Genomic DNA, 20,142 nt, shown 5'->3' with positions numbered 1-20,142 from the left:
TGCTAAAATTCCATCAATATTTCTAGGGTCGCAAGTTCTATTTAGTGACAGATCACAAGCATGCCTTGTATCATTTGTCAAAGATGGTTCCTACATGCAATGCTCAAAAATTGGAATGTTAGGCTTCGTTGCTTTCGCAGGATCAATACGAAATGGTGTATACCTACAGCAAATCATGGCAATGCAGACGCCCTTTCTCACCTTCTGATTGGCCCAGACTCTGATTCTGATGCATCTGCCGCATTTTGTTGCCAAATCAATGCGCAGGACTCTGAATTAGTGGAATCTTTTCCCTCACACTACAGAAAAGAACAGGCCATGGAAGCAGACCCAGACTTCAAGATTCTGTTGCACTACATTCACACGTCTTGGCCTATTTCATTGAACAGTATCCATAACTCAGTTGTGTGCCAATATTTTACACAGCTTGGCCTAAGATGCAACTGCCATGGCAATGAGTGCACATTGCCTTTGCAGGACCATTTTGGAACACTTGTTGGCTCATTGTGGTAGACTCTTTTAGCAAGTTCCCATTTGCGATGCCTGTGGCTTCTGCAACATCACATAGTATCATTCAAGTGTAGTCCTCCATATTTTGCATAGTAGGTTTGCATTAGTCATCTAACAAGTGCTCAGTTTCACCTGCAATTCAACAGAGAATCTAAACACTTCATACGTACTTTCAAACAGCAGATGGCCAAGCTTCACCGCCCACACACAGGAACAGCTGGTGCAACTCCTTCTCGCCCCCTACTGCTCCCACCCAGGAGGTGGACTGTCTCCGGTGGAACTTCTGCATGACCGCCGTCATCGGCCACTGCCACACTTGCTACACCCACATCAGCACCCGGCATTGCCAATGGTCTGCAAGTATCACTTTGTGCCGTGCAATGTTGTTCTCTTCCGAGTTTATGGCAACCATAGGTGCTGGGAAAGAGGCATGATCCAGGAACACGTTGACTCTTATATGTATTTGACTGCAGATCCTGATGGTTTGTAGCACTGGCACCACAACCAAATTCGTACGTGTCATTTGCCCTATAATCCTGCTTCTTTTCTTCCCCAAGATTCACTGCTTCACGGGACCGTGTGGCCACATGTTAGTGCCATCAGGGCAACCCAGGAGGAGCAGATAGATGATGTAGCCTCGCCCCCACCATCCTCGCTTGCTGAACCCATGGACCTGAATCTGCCATCTCCATCGCCTTCAGCGTCCTAGGACATGCCCTCAGGCCTGGACATGTGCCCTGGTAGCAGATTTCCAGAGGACGTTCCTGTTACTTCGCAAAGCAGATGATGGGGTACGGTCCGGAGTATGCCATCCTACACAGTTACAGATTGCTCATCTCTCCGTCCAGCGTCCTGCCTCCCTCCCTGTTTTCGTTTGCAGCCTCACTACATGACACCAGTGCAGCATTTCAGTGGGGAGGAATTTGCTGGCATTCGTTGTCGCCAGCACTCCAATCAGCAAAGAGGCTGCGAGAAGATCGATAGTAGGCACCGGAGCAGGTGAGCCTTCCAGGAAAAAGGCTAGAAACGTGCCACCAAAGCCCTCTCGACCGCCAGTATTTAGATCACTGCTGTGGACCGTAAGGCCCAGTCAGCCATCCAGTGAGTCACCGAGTCACAGCCCAGTCACTTGCAGTTGCAGACAGTAGCAGTATCAATCAAAGTCTCAGTCTCAGGCAGCAGACAGTGACCAGAGTAGTGTGCATAGTGGGAAGTGTACTTCACCAGCAGTGGACTATTACAGAAGAGCTTGTACCACAACAACTAGCTTAAAGAAAAGTAACTTCATAGTCTTATGAATAAAAAACCCTATTAATACATGTGTGTTGTCGCGTTACAGAAAGAGGATACTGATCACCAAACAACATCCTCCACCTTGCTTCCCATGGTATAAGCCTATAGTGACAACGAGATAACACAAAAGATAATAAATACTGTAGAATAGTACACCAGTGCTGAATATGTTTTCATTCTTAACGCAAAATAAACTTGCAATATTGTTTACAAAATGTTTGGAAATAAAGACCATCTTCCAAAACTGAAACAAAAATTCTACATATATCATCTCTCTCTCCCTAATGTACACGATATACATTCCATAGAAAAACCATCAGATTTTAATTAAGTGAAGTAATAACCCGGCCACTGAAATTGCAAATGGTTGCTTACTAGTCACAAACAAAATTATAGAAAGAGGATTTTCACTTTGTCTGGGGTTCAGAGATTTTTAGGAAGCTTTCAACTTGATTATAACAATATTACTAGATTAGATTAGATTAATACTTGTTCCATAGATCATGAATACGACACTTCGTAATGATGTGGAAGGTGAGAGGTTAATAAAAGATGTCTGTAAAAGATATTACATTACACAAAATATTGCATGACACTAATGTTTAAGCTAGTTTTTTCCCCCCTCCCTTAATTTATATCTAAAAATTCAGCCAATGAGTAGAAGGAGTTGTCATCTAGAAATTCTTTTAATTTATTTTTAAATGTTGGTTGACTATATGTCAGGCTTTTGATGCTGTTTGGTAGGTGACCAAAGACTTTTGTGGCAGCATAATTTACCCCTTTCTGTGCCAAAGTCAGATTTAACCCTGCATAGAGAAGGTCATCCTTTCTCCTGGTGTTATAGCTATGCACACTGCTATTACTTTTGAACTGGGTTGGATTATTAACAACAAATTTCATAAGTGAATATATGTACTGTGACATTACTGTGAGGATCCCTAGGTCCTTAAATAGATATCTGCAGGATGAGCGTGGGTGGGCTCCAGCAATTATTCTGATTACACGTTTTTGAGCAATGAATACTTTTCTACTCAACGATGAATTACCCCAGAATATGATGCCATACGAAAGCAGTGAATGAAAGTAGGCATAGTAAGCTAATTTACTGAAATTCTTGTCACCAAAATTTGCAATAACCCTAATAACATACGTAGCTGAACTCAGACGTTTCAGCAGATCATCAATGTGTTGCTTCCAGTTTAACCTCTCATCAATGGCCACACCTAAACATTTTGAAAATTCTACCTTAGCAGACTTCTGTTCAAAGTCTATATTTATTACTGGAGTTGTGCCATTTACTGTACGGAACTGTATATACTGTGTTTTATCAAAATTTAAAGAGAGTCCCTTTGCTAAGAACCATTTCAAACTTTTGTGAAAAACATCATTTACAATTACATCACTTAGTTCTTGGTTTTTGGATGTTATTACTATACTTGTATCATCAGCAAAAAGAACTAACTCTGCATCTTCATCAATGTGGAATGGTAAGTCATTAATGTATATCAAGAACAGTAAAGGACCTAAGACCGAACCCTGTGGGACCCCGTACTTGATAGCCCCCCAGTTTGAGGAATCAGCTGTGTTTTAACATTACATGAATCACTTACTTCAACTTTCTGCATTCTTCCAGTTAAGTATGAATTAAAACATTTGTGCACTGCCCCCCCCCCCCACCTCAAACCATAATGATTTAGCTTATCTAAAAGAATTCCATGATTTACACAATCAAAGGCCTTTGAGAGATCACTAAAAATACCAATTGGTGATGTCCGGTTATTCAGAGCATTTAATATTTGACCAGTGAAAGCGTATATAGCATTTCCTGTTGAAAAGCCTTTGAGAACCAATTTACTAATTCAGCCTGTCCTAGTATTTTGAAGAAAGTGTACAGCAGTGTACAGCTTACATTACACTTCAACAGGATAATGGGAAATTGAGGATTCAATTAGGATTCAGGAAAGAAGGTTCAACGCCGTCCAAACTATTTTTAGCAGCACTAGATGAAGTTTTCAGGCACCTAAAGTTGGAAAAACTCAACTACCTTCATTTTGCTGATGACACTGTATTGTTTGTCTCTACTGCAGATAAATAAATGGGACAACTTAACTGACCAAGTCTGGAAGCAGGCCTGTACATCAGTTACAGTAAGACTAGAATAATGTACAATTATGCACCAATAACGAAAGAGTACACATTGACAATGAAGCAATAAAACCAGTTGATAAGTTTTTGTTTCTAGGACACCTGAAGACCGGATGCACTGCATAACAAATAAATAACCAGTTGATAAGTTTTTGTTTCTAGGACATCTGAAGACCGGATGCACTGCATAACAAATAAATATAAGTGTAGAAATAAAATAATTGAGCACAGAACTCGTATCCAGGAGACTGGATGGTCAATGGGCCAAGAAAGTTCTTTGCTACATTTAAAAAAAAAAAAAAAGAGACCAGAACAGTAACATAATTTACAGTGGGTAAATAGTATTAGGAAACATGTAGGAACACAATGAATCCATATCACTGAACACCATTATGAGCGGCAACGTCTGGACGAGTCCTTTATCCAGCAGCAGGTGTCAAATGACTGATGGGGCTGGTGGTGACTTATTTGCATAAAATTATTAGGAATTACAGTAAAACACTTTGAATAATAAACCATAATAACTTAAAGGAAGACCAACCATGATTCATTTATGTTAACAAAATATTTGCTGCTGTCAGTTTCACTCAAATCTTATTGTTATGGATGTAGGTCACTTGTGCCAAATGGGATTGTTAGGTATATTTCAGGTCAACGTTCAAAATTATCCAAGCTGTTGTGTATGTTATGTCTAAATAATAACAGAGGTAAATCATGTAATGTTCTTGATAGTTAAGTAATGCACAAATTATACTGCCTTCCTCAAAAACACTTAAAGGTGTCATCAACCCAAAGATTTGTTTGAACACCACAATGCCTTACTAGGCAAGGTCCTATTGGAGATCATATGTTGTTGCCTTGCTCTGACCTTTGAACTGACTTCCCCAGCTAGTTATAGGGGACTGACAGTTTAATGTGCACTCTGAAACACAGTGCAATTTGGCATTCATATCGAGAGATAAAATAATAAGTGACAGATAAAAATCTTAAGACTGAGGATCAAACCCAAGACCTGGCACTTTAGCACTGAGCCACACATTTTACTATTCTTTAAATCATTAATAGAGTAATGTTATGATACAACACAAGAATATTAAAAGCTGCCAAATGAGCACACTATTAAGTCACCACACAATGAAGACTGAGATCGTTGACCAGATAGTACGTTACTTAGGAGATTAGATGAGAATGAAGGGCAATTGGGATTTAATGTCCTATCACTAACCAGACCACCAGAGACAAAGCCCAAGCTCCGTCAAGAAAATGATGAGGAATGAAATCCCCTGTATCCTTTTCAAAGGGACCACATTAGCATTTGCTTTAACTGATTTAGGGAAACAGAGGAAACCTTAAAGTTGGACAGTTGGATGGGATTTGAAACCAGTTCCTCTTAAGTGCAAATCATATGTGTTACCGATTATTCCACATTGCTCTTTTCAGTTAAATAAAGTAGCTTACAAACTTCACTATCAAAGTCAACGTATAGAAGCATACAAACATTACTGCTATCTAAGAATGTAAAACATAGAAGTATTATGTAAACACTGACTTGCTACTGAATTATTTGAAACACTATAAATTATAATTAACAAATCATTACAACTACTCAAAAAAGGAAGTATAATATATGGGTAGTCTGATTGCTTTTATTACACACACACATAGATATGATCCCATGTAGAAAGGTTCAGAGAGCTACACTGGTATATGACATTCAGCTGCAGATGAGACTTCATTTATTTATTTATCTCTGTTTGTTATGATATTTAACCGAAGACTCAGATGAATTGCACACGAATAAATAGCAAAAATGACAAGGAATAAAACTGCCTTCTTAAGCTTTACTCTTCTGTAGTAATAACAGAACTACAGTGCGTCCCAACTTTCATGTTCCCAGCATTAATGTTTGCCCACACATTCCAACTTTTTATCATCCTCATGAAGTTTCCTATGATCACAATGTTAATTCAGTTCTCTTTTTGCATTAACTTGCTTATAATTATTCCACAATTTACACTTTATGAAACAATACTCTGGGAAGGGGGGACTGAAGTATTTGGCATACACTGACATAGCAAGGCATTGGCCATCAAGTAGTGCAAGCATTAAGTGTTCACTTTCTTGAGCCCAGGGCAATCTATTCAGTATATGCGAATTATCATTTTGCGATTTAACATAAGTTGGAACAATTTGTCATGATAGTGTTGCTACCAAGCTCTATTCAGTTTGGTGGCTGATGGGAACAACTGTTTCAATACAAATTGGAAGAAGGTGTGACTTCAGGCAAACATTCACTTGTTTTTGTCACTACTAAGCTTAACTTTCAAATCTGTAAGCAGCATAAAAATTAATATGCCGATAGTATTGTAAAAATATTGTTTCAGTGTTAAGTTAGTTCTGGGATTATGATCATTATGTAGAGGACCTCCATTTCCCAGTATTTGTAACCAATAAAATAGTTTCATTTATGGTTCATATATGCACTACTAAACGCATTGTAGTCTGCTTTGGCTGTACTGGCAAATCTGTCTCTACAGACCACGGCAAGTCAGTTTTAACTGATACAGTTACTCCCATCAACCCCAGTGCCAAGAGTTATTAATCGTCTGTATCATGTAGTACTGTTGGTACCATTGCATAGGTGATCCAAGAGTAGTGTTGTTAGCTGCTTCTTACAAGTAGAAATTTAATGTTTCCTGTCACAGCTTTAGGATGGAAAATATTACAAGACAAAAGATGAAATATGCCAGTTACTTGAAATATGTGCCGCTATAAGAAATTATAAAGAACTTCTTTTCGACAGCATGTGCTTCCAACAGCCCTGTGAATGACGTGATGATGTATGACAAGGCACTGACAGTGACTAATACGCAGAACTGAGGATTTGTCTGCATCTAATGAGTGAATCAGTGGGTTCAAGATGCAGTACAATGATATGTATAAAACAGTTAATGATTAAAGAAACAGTGCAAACACAGAAACTGTAAGTGAATGGCAGAGTGGTAGATCGCAAGAAACTGATTTCTTTTTAGTGTCATTCAAAAGAAAACACTGACCTTCATAGGTGAGGATTTCTATGAAGAGAAACACTGTTAAGTTCACCTTACAGTAAGGCTAGGCACAAACACTGACAGGTCTGAAAAAATCAAAGCTTTTGTGACTGGAAAAAAGGAAACTATCTTGCTTTAAAAATGAACAATACTGCCAATAACAAATCATGGATGACACTGGACCTATTCTAGAAGCAGGTGTATAGTCCTGATGCAAGAACGGGAACCTGTAACAAGAAAATTCTTATGTTTGTGGATTGTAGGTGGACCATATACTGTGCAGTTAGGAGTTCCTTACACAAAACTGCACAAGAAAACTGTAGGCCTTGGGTTTGGGTACTAACCCTGCTTTCAAAGCCACTATATAGTAGGCATTAAGTTTGATGGAAGCTAGAAAAATCCAGTCTACTTTAACATGTCTATTGCAGATTCTTTGCAGAATACTCCCAAGGCATGGACACACATTAAGGTGTCCACTGTCACCAACTACTTCTGAAAAGCAGCAACATGCTGTCACTGTTGGAAAGTATAGCTGTTGAAGGTATGACTGACTTTCTTGTATACGAGAATGATGACAGTGAGGTACATTCTACAACAGATGGAAATGCAGTAATGAAGATAGTAAAAAATACATTTCTGCTGCAGCTGTAGTCTTCAAAGCTTCCCGATGTGTTTAAGATCTGGGAAAACCATATTAAAAATTCACCAAAAAATTAAAATAATATATAATTTTGGACTTTTTATCAAAGTGTGAACTACTGTATCTATTTGTTCATTACGCCACCTTTACATAAAAATTAAAGGTCACTGAACAAATAAAATGGATTATTAATGTTTTCTAATGTGTGTGCTGTAAAGGCTGAAGTGTGATATGGTACCACTGCCAATCTCTACATTTGTGTGCCACATTTAATATACTTTACAATAATTCACCCACTCTTTTTTGTAAAATCTAAAATGGCTAGATATATTCCGGGTACTAGGTTCAGCTATCTACACCACTATTCTCAATATTCTAGCAGGGCAAACTGCGATAATCATAACACATTTTGGACATTTGTTTAACTACAACTGCACATTGTTGTGGTATGCATGAGTAAATATGTAAAATAATAAATATGCCGCTTTAAGCTTTGCTAAATCAATGTGGCAGCTGCTCAGTTTCTTACTATTTGTCTCTCTCCAAAACACATCATTTCTGGTGTGATTTTCTATGTTAAAGTGTCAGGAAATATTATGTTGGTGGCTAAACATAGTATCAAATTTAGAAAACCTTTATTAGGTAATAAAGAAGCATCTGATGAGTATTTTGGTGTACATTGTGTCCATATATTACACATAGACTATGAAAACACAAGGCCGTGGGTGAATATGTAACATTTACTACCTAAAAAGTTCTCTCCCACATTTACAATTTTTAAAGTACACTAAAATGTGTTAAATAAAGGTTTCACTGTAACTGCTGTTATCTCCAGCATTCATAAATATTCTCATTCTTACAGGGTGGGAATAAGTGTGTATGCATAAAAATATCTACTTCCATGTCTTTAAAGAATGGAAACAGTTTTAAAAAACGAACACAAATAATTTTTGTTTGACCATTCCATCTATACACAAACAAATTTCTGAATACGCCTGGGCAATAATTTTAAATTTATATTAAGATTAATGTAAAATGTGATCAAGAAAATGGCCAGCACGCAACCATATTCCCATTGCGACAATGTATTATATTAGTAAATCAACTTACAAGAACTACATCAAAGTGAGATATCGTGTGTATGATTCCTGCAACATACAAATAATCAGTGGAAGGGCAGACTGCTACTCACAATGTGAAGGACGTGCTGAGCCGCAGACAAAAACAACGAAAAAGAATGCTACTAATATTTCAGCATTTGGACATGTCCTTCCTCAAAAGTAGAAAACTCACAAATATTCACACAAGCACAGCTCACAAATACATGGCCACTGCTGTCTCTGGGCACAAAGGCCCAAATGCGACTATGCCGGACGTGACCAGCAATCAAAGTGGGAGTAAAGAAGAGGAATGGGAATGGGAGTGGGTTGGATGGCAAGGTAGTGGTGGGGGGAGATGTTAGTGCTGTCTGTGGGAGTGAACATGGAAGTGGTAGAGAAATGATAGGGCTGTTAAGCAAAACACTGGGAGGCTGTGCTGAGGGAATGTGTGTGTGTATATGTGAGGTGGGGGAGGGGGTGGGGGTTAGAGAGGACAAGGTAGGTGTATTGCTGGGATATAAGGCATGTGTAGTATGATACTGCAGTGGGACCAGAGAAGAGGATACGCAGTTGGAGGACAGGGCATAGCGTAGACGAGTCTATGGGTACGAAGGATATGTTGGAGGAACAAGTCCCACCTGCAGAACTCAGAAAAGCTAGTGTTGGTGGGAGATGGCACATGCTGTGAAGCAGTCATTAAAGTGAAGTACATTATATCGGACAGCACGTTCGGCAACTAGGTGAAACAGTTTTCTCTTGGCCTTTGGTAGTGGTCATTAGAGCAGACAAACAGTTCGTTATTTATTTTTCCCAAATAGAATGAGACACAGTGGTTGGCAGCTAAGCTAGATCACATGGTCACTTTCACAGGTGGGCCTGTTTTTGATGGGACAGGAGATGACAGTGGCAGCGACACCACATAGGTTGTGTGGGTGGTGGAATACCACTGTGGGAGGGGAGAGGAGGATAGTGGGGAGGGTATTTCTTATTATAGGTAGTCAAAATCCTGAAGGAGAATGTGACTCAGTTGCTGCAGTCCTGGATGGTAGAGAGCCAGAAGAGGAGCACTCCTTAGTGGCCGTACAGTGGGTATGTGGGGGCTGGTAGGTGACTGGTAAGACAAGACATGAGAGACAGCTGTTTCTGGACGAGATTGGGTAGGTAATTTCGGTCTGTGAAGGCCTCAGTGAGACCCTTGATATATTTGGAGAAAGACTGCTTATCACTAAAGATGTGACAACCACAGGTGGCTAGGATGTTTGGAAGACACTTCTTGGTCTGGAATGAGTGACATCTATCAAAGTGGAGGTATTGTTGGTGGTTGGTAGGTTTGATGTGGACAGAGGTATAGATGTAGCTATCCTTGATGTGGTGGTTGACATTGAAAAGGTGGCTTGTTGAGCTAGGTGAAGAAAATGGGAGAGATGGCCTGGAACAATATGGACAGGCTGTATTAACCATAGGTACAGATCAAGAATATGTCACCAATGAATATCAACCAGGTGATGGTTTTGGGATTCTGGGTGGTTAAGAAGGATTCCCCTACATGACCCATGAATAGGTTAGCTTAGGATGGTGTTATGAGGGTGCCTACTGCTGCACCCCTGAGTTGTTTGTAGCAGATGCGTTTAGAAGAGAAAGTAATTCTGGGTGAGGATACAGTTTTGTCACCACCTCTTAGTCAGAATTAATTAAGTTCCAATAAACTTTACAACAAATTTCAAACACACTGCATGTGTTGTGCTTTGTAATAATAATAAAACTTAGAAAAGTTCAGACTGTAACCATATATACAAATTAATATGTGATGTGAACTTAAAGTGATTCACTTCATATCATTAGAGTATAGCATGCAAAATGATCCATAGGGCATGTAAGTAACTAACTTACTCACTTCTTGAACTGTTACTCTTTGTTACTGCTTCCAAAAACTATAGAGAAACTTTAGTGATGAGTACAGACAAGTGGAGATAACATTTACTTACAGTTTTCTATTATCAGTACTTAATCTAGACGCGTTCCCACATTCAACATGTCATAAAAGAAGGACACTAAATCCTGCATAATCAAAGTTTGAAATTGGTGATGCATTTTTCACGTTACGTAGCTATACAAGTCTTAAAACATTATGTGAAATATGTGTACCTGTGTGATTTTCGGAGGAAGATCTTGCAGAACATCTTCTTTCATTCGGCGCAGAAGGAAAGGAAGAACCTGACGATGCAGAGCTTCCATTGCTAAGGCTCCTACAAAGAATTAGTTCACAATCTTAATAACTTACATTTAACACTGACTTATATAAGTGATTTTTATTAACAGCTGGAAATAGAAAAGGTTAAAAGCCTGAACACATGCTGTGTAACAATATTGGTGGATTCTGAAAATTGTAACTATCTTTACAAAAGTGACTGCAAGAAATCAAAGAGTGAGTGATGGTTGTTTACTTGATTGTTTCTAGGAGTCAGTTAACTTAAAATAACACAGAACAAAACAGCAGAGTTCATATAAAAATGTATCTCTGATCTTTGGTCAGTACCATTCAGTATGTTCATAGACAGTGATCAACAAGAAGGCAGAATTTCCACGACTTTAACTGGAATTATTATAGTAAGTAAGAATTCTAATGGAATATGAAGTAGTATTTTCTGATCATCCCAGTAATATCAGTGATTACATATGTAAGTTTAAAATCAAAGATGACACTCCATTTTTCTGTAAGCCATATCCAATACCAGTAAGTTTGAAAGAAGCAGTTAAGGAGGAAATTGACAAAATGATTGACAACAATATAATAGAATGTAGTTCTAGCATCATGAATAACCCTTTAGTAGTGGTAAAAAAGGTTACAGCATGTGTGCGATTAGTGCTAGACGCATGTGCATTGAATAAGCATATAGAGACAGAACGAAACAGACCAATTAACATCGATGAATTATTATCCAAATTTGAAAAAGCAAGGTTTTTTAGCATGGTGAACCTTACAGCGAGATATTGGCAAATAAGGCTACATCCTGAATCAAAGAAGTATACAGCGTTTGATGGTAAATCGTTATTATTTCAATGTGTTACCGTTTGGACTAAATATCACAGTATCCGTATTGATATGTGCTCTGCATGAGGCATTAGGAAAAGATTTATTGAAGGATTTAATAATATATGTAGATGATATCCTCATAATCTCAGCTACTTGAGAAGAACATTGTCCAACCTTGAGTAAGACCCTGAAAAAATTTAAAGAAAAAAAGTATTACAACGAAAGTATCTAAATCTCACTGTGCGCGACAAGAGCTTAAGTTTCTATATTGTAGGGGTGCAAGGGATTAGACCGGATCCTTACCATACAAAAGTTATTAAAGAATGTTCACCCCTGTAGAAACATAAGGCAGTTGAAGTGATTTATGGGAATGGATGGATACTACAGACGATATATATGAAGTCAAGAACTGAACGACCCAAGAATTTCATATTTATTAAGAAAGGGAATACTGTGGGTTTGGGATCAAGAGCCAAATGATGTGTTTGTAAATGTAAAAATAGCACTGGTAGAATCACCCATATTACATCATCCGAGTATGAGTGAGCCATTTAAAATTTCAACCGATGCATCTGATTATGGTATTGCAGTGGAACTTTTTCAAGGAAAGTGGGGTCTAGATAAAGTAAATCATAGATCCATAGCCTTTGCTAACCACAGTCTTAATAAACATGAATTAAACTACATGGCTACTGAAAAAGAACTATTGGCAATAGTATGGAGTATCCAAAAATTCCAAACACTAGTAGGGGGGTCAGAAATCCATGTCTATACAGATTGTCAGGCTCTCTCTTTTTTTAATGAGTAGTCAGTTGTTACATAGTAAACTAATGCGATGGATGTTGTTCCTACAGTGATGTGACATTAGGACACAGTATGTAAAAGGTTATGAGAATATTGTACCAGGCACTTTGTCTAGACATGGAAGAGAAGTATCTGCACACCAGGGTACAAGAGGTGGCCCAAAGAATAACAGCAAGCATCTATCATGATCTCTATTTTACAGAAATGTTTGCTAGGTGTATCAGGAATTCCTTACCTCCTAATCGAGCAGGAAAGTGGAAAATTATAGGGCATAAGTTGTTTTGGAGAGACAGTGTAACATCACAATGTTGGCGCATTTGATTTCTAAAGTTAATGGAAGACGAAATTGTGTGGTACATTCATACAGGATATGGACACTTCAGAATGAAAAAGTGTACAGCTCATATGAATAAGTTCTATTATTTTAAGAAGCTAGGACATAAAGTACCGCCTTTAATTAGGACCTGTGAAATCTGTCAGAAGGTGAAAGTGAGTAACACTCATATTAAGTACAAAATGTATCCAACTATTCCTAAATTGTTACATGATCTTACAGCAACAGAATATTTTGGACCGGTTCCTAAAGGAAAGGAAGGAGTGTCATACATTTTGGTCATCATAAAGTGCTGGTCACAATATGTTGAGTTGTATCCTATTAAAAGAGCAAATACACAGACGGTTATACACTGTTTGCAACAGTACCTTCTGGAGATGGGAAAACCAAAACGATTTCTCACAGATAATGGACCACAATTTGTCAGTAATGAATTTAAAGAATTTCTAACTTGGGAAGATATCGTCAAGTATTAATATCCAACTATAACCCATCCTCGAATCTGTGTGAAAGAGTTATGAAAGAAATTGGGAAATATGCCGCACCTGCTGCCCTGAAAAACATACTTTATGAGCAACGAAAAGTTTTCGAACTTATTTTAAATGAATTATCACATTTATCAACTGGATTAACACCTTTGGAAGTAATAGGCAAATCTTTGGTCGGAGAATCTCTCATTAAATGTTTTACCTTGGCCTGGACAACTTACTGTCAACTACGAACTGAATCAGGAAATAGTTACTAGAAATTTAGTTGAAAAGTCACAACAAAGAGTGAGTAAGCACAATCAGAAAGCTATAGAACCACAGTTCAAGGTCAATGACCTAGTCCTTGTAAAATAGCATCTTCAGAGCTCTGCCCTGAAGAAAGAGATACATAAGTTTTCCAAAAGTATGAAGGACCATACCGGGTTCATAAGGTAATACATCCCAAGACATTATTTTTAGAGGATCCTACAACTGGGTCAGAAAAAGGAAAGTACAACATAAAGGACATAAAGTTGTACATCTCACAGGGACGTTAATGTTCTGTGTAACCGGGCAGAGTGATGACCCTCAGTTACTTACGGTGTTTCTTCTGTAATAAAATTTTCCTGCAACGAATGCCCCCAACTTCTATCATCCACCACTTACAGATTATTAGAGAAACATACCAGCGAGAAATTGACATTACATCACCCAAAATTGCCCGTTATGTGACTGTGTCATCCTTCACTGTTAGAGGATTGTGCCCGCTAGGAATTTTGACTGCATTGTCCTCGGTTGTTAGAGAGTTGTGTCAGCTAGGAACCATGATTGCATCTTCCTTGGTTATTCCAGGGATGCCCCTACCTGAACTCACAATTCGCCCTGGTTCACCCAAACTTATCCTGACTTTACTAGGTGGCAACATGAGGTGATAATTGGTATGCATATTATCCCTGAAACAAGATAGATTAAATCTGCCTAGCCAGCCATTCTCTTCAGCAGTTTCGATTGTAAGGTCACCAGCGTCCGACATGGTCTCCACGTATTGTTTCTTGTGCAAATCTGTGGGCAGAAGTCTGGGTGAAATCAATGTCCTTAAATTTGTATATTCTATTAACATGAATCATAATTACAATGATTCCAAAAATGGTTTTCTTGAAAGCTGCTTGGAAATACTTTTTTTGTCACATAGTTCTAAGGAAGTAGGGAGAACCATACCTGGCACATAACTTTCAAAATAATTTCTGAATTTGTGAGAATACCATTCTCACACTGAATGTAAGATAATTGAATTACAGTCATTGAAGCATGTTTTTCTTAGTAAACTGAATGGAATATTATGTTTGTGGAAAACATAATATTGTGTGACTAATTAAATGATTGTGATAATGGAATACATAATTTTATGCTTGGTACAGAATATTTTACACCTTTTACGAGATGTGACGTAGATGGGAGGGTTCTTTTCAATGTCAAAAGGGGGTGGGCAGCGTACATAAAAGCATGATTTACACTAACAGATAAATCATGACTAACAAAAACACACATGACACCTTTCAAATGACCCTTGCAAACAAGTGTGCCTGATTCTTCGCCATTTGCCGTTTCCATAGGGTTTCTAATATTTTCCTCGGGGACCTCAAGGGTGAAGGTGAGAATGTCCGTTCTGTAGGAAACGATTTAAAACCATAACTTCTCCGACTTCTCACTCAAGTACCAGCAAGGTAGGGATCATGGGCAAGGGGGGTGGGAAGGGTTTCCTATCTTTGGGGCCGTCTTCTTTCTCTTCTTCAATCTTAGCAACCACACCTACCTTTATACCTTTCTTACTTCTTGTTTGAGGACCTATCTATTTTTCCTCTTTCCATATTCATCTACTTCTTTCGCAGAAGTCCTTCCTAGTTTCCGTGCTTTCCAATAACCTAAAACTTATCTTCAGATAAGAAGGCCGAGGAATCAGACTACACGAAAACATTTCTGCATACACACAAAGAAATACGAATACGCAAACAATGAAGTTACAGATTAAAAGGATGTAAGAACGGCCAAGGGTTGTAGGGGAAATAGATATGTGTACATCTGGAAAATGGCACACTTTTTTTTTTTTTTTTTAAAAAAAAAGTTAAGTGACGGTTCTACATCATTCCTTTTTTTTTTTTTTCTTATCTTGTATATACATACAAACACTCTGATGAAGTGATGAGTCACAGAGTAGTGGGAATTGATCATTATGTGTAGACACAGTAACTACTAAGAGTTGGTTAATACAGGTAGACATAGTATCTACCATGGGTTGAATAATATGTGCAGACATAGAATCAACTAAGATTATAGAAGTTGAGAAGTGGAAGAGGACTCTATGGTATTAGAGGAGGTGCTAAGAAGTGACAGTGAAGTGTAAAATATATTTTATTTTTACCAGGAAATATTTAATTATAGTGTACATAAAGATGTATACTAGGGCAATGAACCATGAGGCCACTCATAAAGGACATCGGGGACGTACCTGGCATTTGCTAATGATATAGGGCAGGCGTATCTACATAGAGACAGGACGACCTGTGGCCTGATTAATAGGGATGTTTTCTAAAGGGGCGTACCTACCAGAATGGAAGGAGAAAGTGCACTCATACGGTCAACCCACATGTAAGGTATAGGTACTGATCCTAGGGGAAAAGGACAGTATTGTGACAAAGTCACACATTTAATAGGAATTTTTCTGGTAAGTTTGAATTCTATATACCACTAGCTTTATTATGTTTTATGTGGGTTTACAAGGGCCGAAAAGAACACTTTTATTTGCCCAGAGTTCCTACAAACTACTATAAACAATGACACTAGTACATACTAAGGAAAAAAACAGTACAAAGAATTAGAATAAAGAATAAGTGTCATGAAAACATGGAATTTACAATTGGATAAACAGCAGTCCTCATGATTTTTTTTTAGATATTGAAAGAGCTAACTCCAACATTGATTGAAATATTCACGTTTTACAATTAAAGTAAAATGAAAAAAGTAAGGAATAGCTAAATAATAAGATAAAGGGTATTCATGGTTGTTAAAAGTACAAGGTATACTGTTGAAATATGAATTGTAATTAATAGAATGCATCATGAGAGAGATGAATCTGACCTACTGTGCATTGTATGTTTGCGTGTGCAGGTCTAAAAACAGCCACGAGCAAAATGTGGACGCGGCAGCCGACAAGTACCGGCTGTATGATCCATAAAGTTTCAGTGTATGTGTAGAGAAGAGCCTGCGCTATACTTTGCTGGTTTAGTGACTGTGATGATTGTTAAGAACAAATGAAGAAATGAGATTAGAGTTTCAAGTTAATTCATGTTTTGGACTTGCTAGAAGCAAGACATGTTCATATTTTCTGGTGGTTATTAAACCAACTCTGTCATAAATGTATCTTAATAGAGTCTAATGTTTGACAACTTGGTTGACTCGCAAGAGTTGAATATTTATATGAGAAATGGTGAATTTGTTTTTTGTGGAAGTTGAAATATACAATGACTGAACTAAATGTATTCTTCGAGTATCAAATTATTTCAAGAGTAGGCATTTGAGCAGGGAATGGAAGGAAAAAAGAACACTCACAATACAGCCCCAGGAAATTAAAATGAAGAATGAATTTGAGTTTTATACCTTTTTCAAAATAATGTAGATGAGTTAAAGGATATGGTACTTGAAAACAATAACAGAGTAAACCAGAAGTTGGTTACGCTACTACACGAGAGGGGGGAGGGCACACTAAAGTTTTAATTGATCCAATAACAGTCTCAATTTCTGTTACAATGAAAGACGTATTACCTGCTTCTTGTTCCTTAGGTGAACTCTTTGGGTCACGGCTGGCCAGAATTGGCTTGCTGTAACGAGCTGTAAACTGCTTCTCTGTCCCAAGGAATCCTGGCATAAGGAAGTCAAACAAGGACCACAACTCCAAAACATTGTTCTGTATTGGTGTCCCTGACAGTATCAGTCTATGATTTGCTACAAGCTGCTTGACTGCTTTGGATGCCTGTAGAGAAAGAGAACAAATAAGTTACAAAATGGAGAAACTTTCTTGGTACTTGTTCAGATTCCAGTTAGCAGGCGGTGACTCAGCCTTTAGTGGTTCTTAGAACTACTGCCCCCCCCCCCCCCCCCCACTTCCCCCATCCAAATCTTATGATTTGTAAGGTATTCATGAAGAGCTACGTTTATATTGAATTACATTTTTAAAATTTTTACGTAATAATTAATTGCACTGTATAGGGTTTTTCTGTTAGACTTGCAAAGAACTAAAATTTTATTGAAAGCCTCAGTAATACAAAAACTGAATTACTCTTAATCATTTCTATGAAAAATGAGACTTTAACTACTGACAATGCTAATTCTATAGTCATTTAATAATTCAAGTCTTCAATTTCTGTCCTGTAGCAGGCATTAACATTCATACACTGTTCAGTATTGTACTGTAGAGAGAATAACAAAAGATGACTTCTATTTTTGAAAAACAAATATAACCTGTTTATTCACAAAGATGAACATTTGTGGCAGGTTAAAACTACTTGCCAGGTGTACAATGACACAAAAATTCATCCATCTTGAGTTAGTGCTTCATCACTGATCCAGCCAAGCACGCAACATGCGCTAAATTAAATTAAGTTGTCAATCAGCTTTACAGCTAATCTGACAGTTGAAAGTTTAAGTCTCAATCTACACAGTGTTCCAAGGAGCTGTAAATATTCAACCCAGTGAACACAACAAAAAAAAGCAGTTAGGAAATTTCAGCTTTGTAATACGGCTGTGATTAAGTCAATCCTTCTGCAATGTCCTTTTCCCTACAAATGGTTATACTGCCTGATTAACTGGAGAACCTATGTGGAGACTGGACATGCAGCAGAGGTAATCAGGGGTCAGTGTATAAAACAGCTTCCTGTGCTCTTGTAGGTAAAATCTACAAAGAAAGAGGGTTTCAGGTGAACAATCAAGTTCAAAACATGGATTTAATCTGCTACAAATATTTGGTGTTGAAATACTATGTTTTCTATTCGGTGTTGAAATACTATGTTTTCTATTCGGTGTTGAAATACTATGTATTCTTCATTTTTTCCTTTGTGAATCTGACATGTTGTGCACACCTCCATAATACACTAGTGCCACCATTATAGACACTCAGGAGTTATCCCACCAATCCTAGCTAACACTTTATTTTTTATTAGGTATATCCACAGTATGAATGCTAAAATATTACACTTAGTTACCATAATGTGAAAAAAAAGCTCTTCATTTCCTATCTGTGACAAAACAACAATTATAAAACTGCACTTACAAGGAAAGAATATATCTGCCATTTTAGGGAGAAATGTAAGATAATTATTGTAATTTCTACTCAATGACAGTCATCTTATGAACAACATTGAAGAAACAGTGGTTAAAAAACATCAGATACATTTCTTCACTATCATGATATTATTATTGAATGTGATCTCTATGGTTGCCTTTCTCCTGTGACACTGGAGGCATTGGCATTATATAATATGCATGAAAATGTTTGAGGCAGTGGAGTAATAAATCTAACTTATTTTAACAATATAATGAAAAGGATGCTTGCTACTCGCCATACAGAGGAGACACTGAATCGCAAAATGGCATACCAAAAAGACTCTTGGAAAGTTAGCTTTCGGCAAAAAAGGCCTTTGTCAAAAGTAGACAACACATGCACACACTCATGCAAATACAACTCATTCACACACATACAAACACCGTCTCTGGAAGCTAGAGCCAACAAACATAAATTTTGTTTCTCCCCAAAATCTAATATTCAGCATGAAAAATGATAAATTAAATGTGACGTTTCTATTCAAAAAATACAGATTTTACAAAAGGGGCATCTTTTACTTTTTGTATTTGATCTTACTAGTTTCTGCCTCCACTAGGTTTCCCTAGTTCCTAATTATATGCTTACCTTAACAATAAGACCCATCTCCTTACCTGTGTCTGCAGATGCATGTAACATGATGAACGCTAGTGTTAGGACAAGAAGCAAAATACATTGATGCACAAGTGTCATGTATACAGGCACTCTATGAAGTAAGTAGGTAGTGTGATGATTTTCTATAACCAATTGTTTTCTGAAAGATGTTGGAAAGGCTAAAGTAAGCGACTCACTGAATAACTGAATTGTTCAGTCATCGATACACACATAAAACACTACTGAGAATACTGCTAGCTTTCGGACTCTTCCTTCTACAGAGCTATAGAGTACATACACACACAACCATTTGCATTGTTACATTGTCCCAGCTGACAACATTTTGCTGGTACTGTAACTTAACTGGGATAACAGGTTGTGTCCAGTATAGTAGGCAATGGTAGAAATGAGGAAAAGAGCAGGGGGGAGGGTTGGGAAAGAATGGCTGATGGACGGGAGGGAAAGGCAGAAGGGGCACAGAATATAAATGTGGCACCAGTGAGATTGCTATAAAGGCATACATGGAGAGTTGTAGACACTGCCCACTGGTCAGGCCAACCGTGGACAGTGCATCTGCAACGACAGGCCACCTCTTGCCCAGTATGCTGAAGGTCTTATTAAGGACTTCACAAACAGGCATTACTATCCCAACATCGTTCCTTAACAGCGTTCCCATGCCATATTCACACAAGCCCCTAATCCTCTGATCATCCTCCTCACAATCCTTCCCAATATGGTATTCCTCCACCCACTCAATCTTAGAAATATCTTAGTCAATCCTTATAAGACGCACACTACCA

General features: G+C 37.9%; 1 protein-coding gene across 1 annotated transcript in view; it reads right to left on the bottom strand.

Annotated features, from left to right (window-relative positions):
- The window catches only part of LOC126328531 (TATA-binding protein-associated factor 172), a 274,135-nt gene that overhangs the window by 67,971 nt on the left and 186,022 nt on the right, over window positions 1-20,142 (bottom strand). The window contains exons 28-29 of the mRNA XM_049996048.1: window positions 17,197-17,404; window positions 10,884-10,984 (exon numbers count right to left, since the gene is read on the bottom strand). Of these exons, the coding sequence (XP_049852005.1) occupies window positions 10,884-10,984; window positions 17,197-17,404 (309 nt within the window). The remainder of the gene's footprint in view (window positions 1-10,883; window positions 10,985-17,196; window positions 17,405-20,142) is intronic.

Source organism: Schistocerca gregaria, chromosome 2, assembly GCF_023897955.1.
Source record: "Schistocerca gregaria isolate iqSchGreg1 chromosome 2, iqSchGreg1.2, whole genome shotgun sequence".
Classification (NCBI taxonomy): Eukaryota; Metazoa; Arthropoda; class Insecta; order Orthoptera; family Acrididae; genus Schistocerca; species Schistocerca gregaria.
This window is presented reverse-complemented; position numbering and strand designations above follow the sequence as displayed.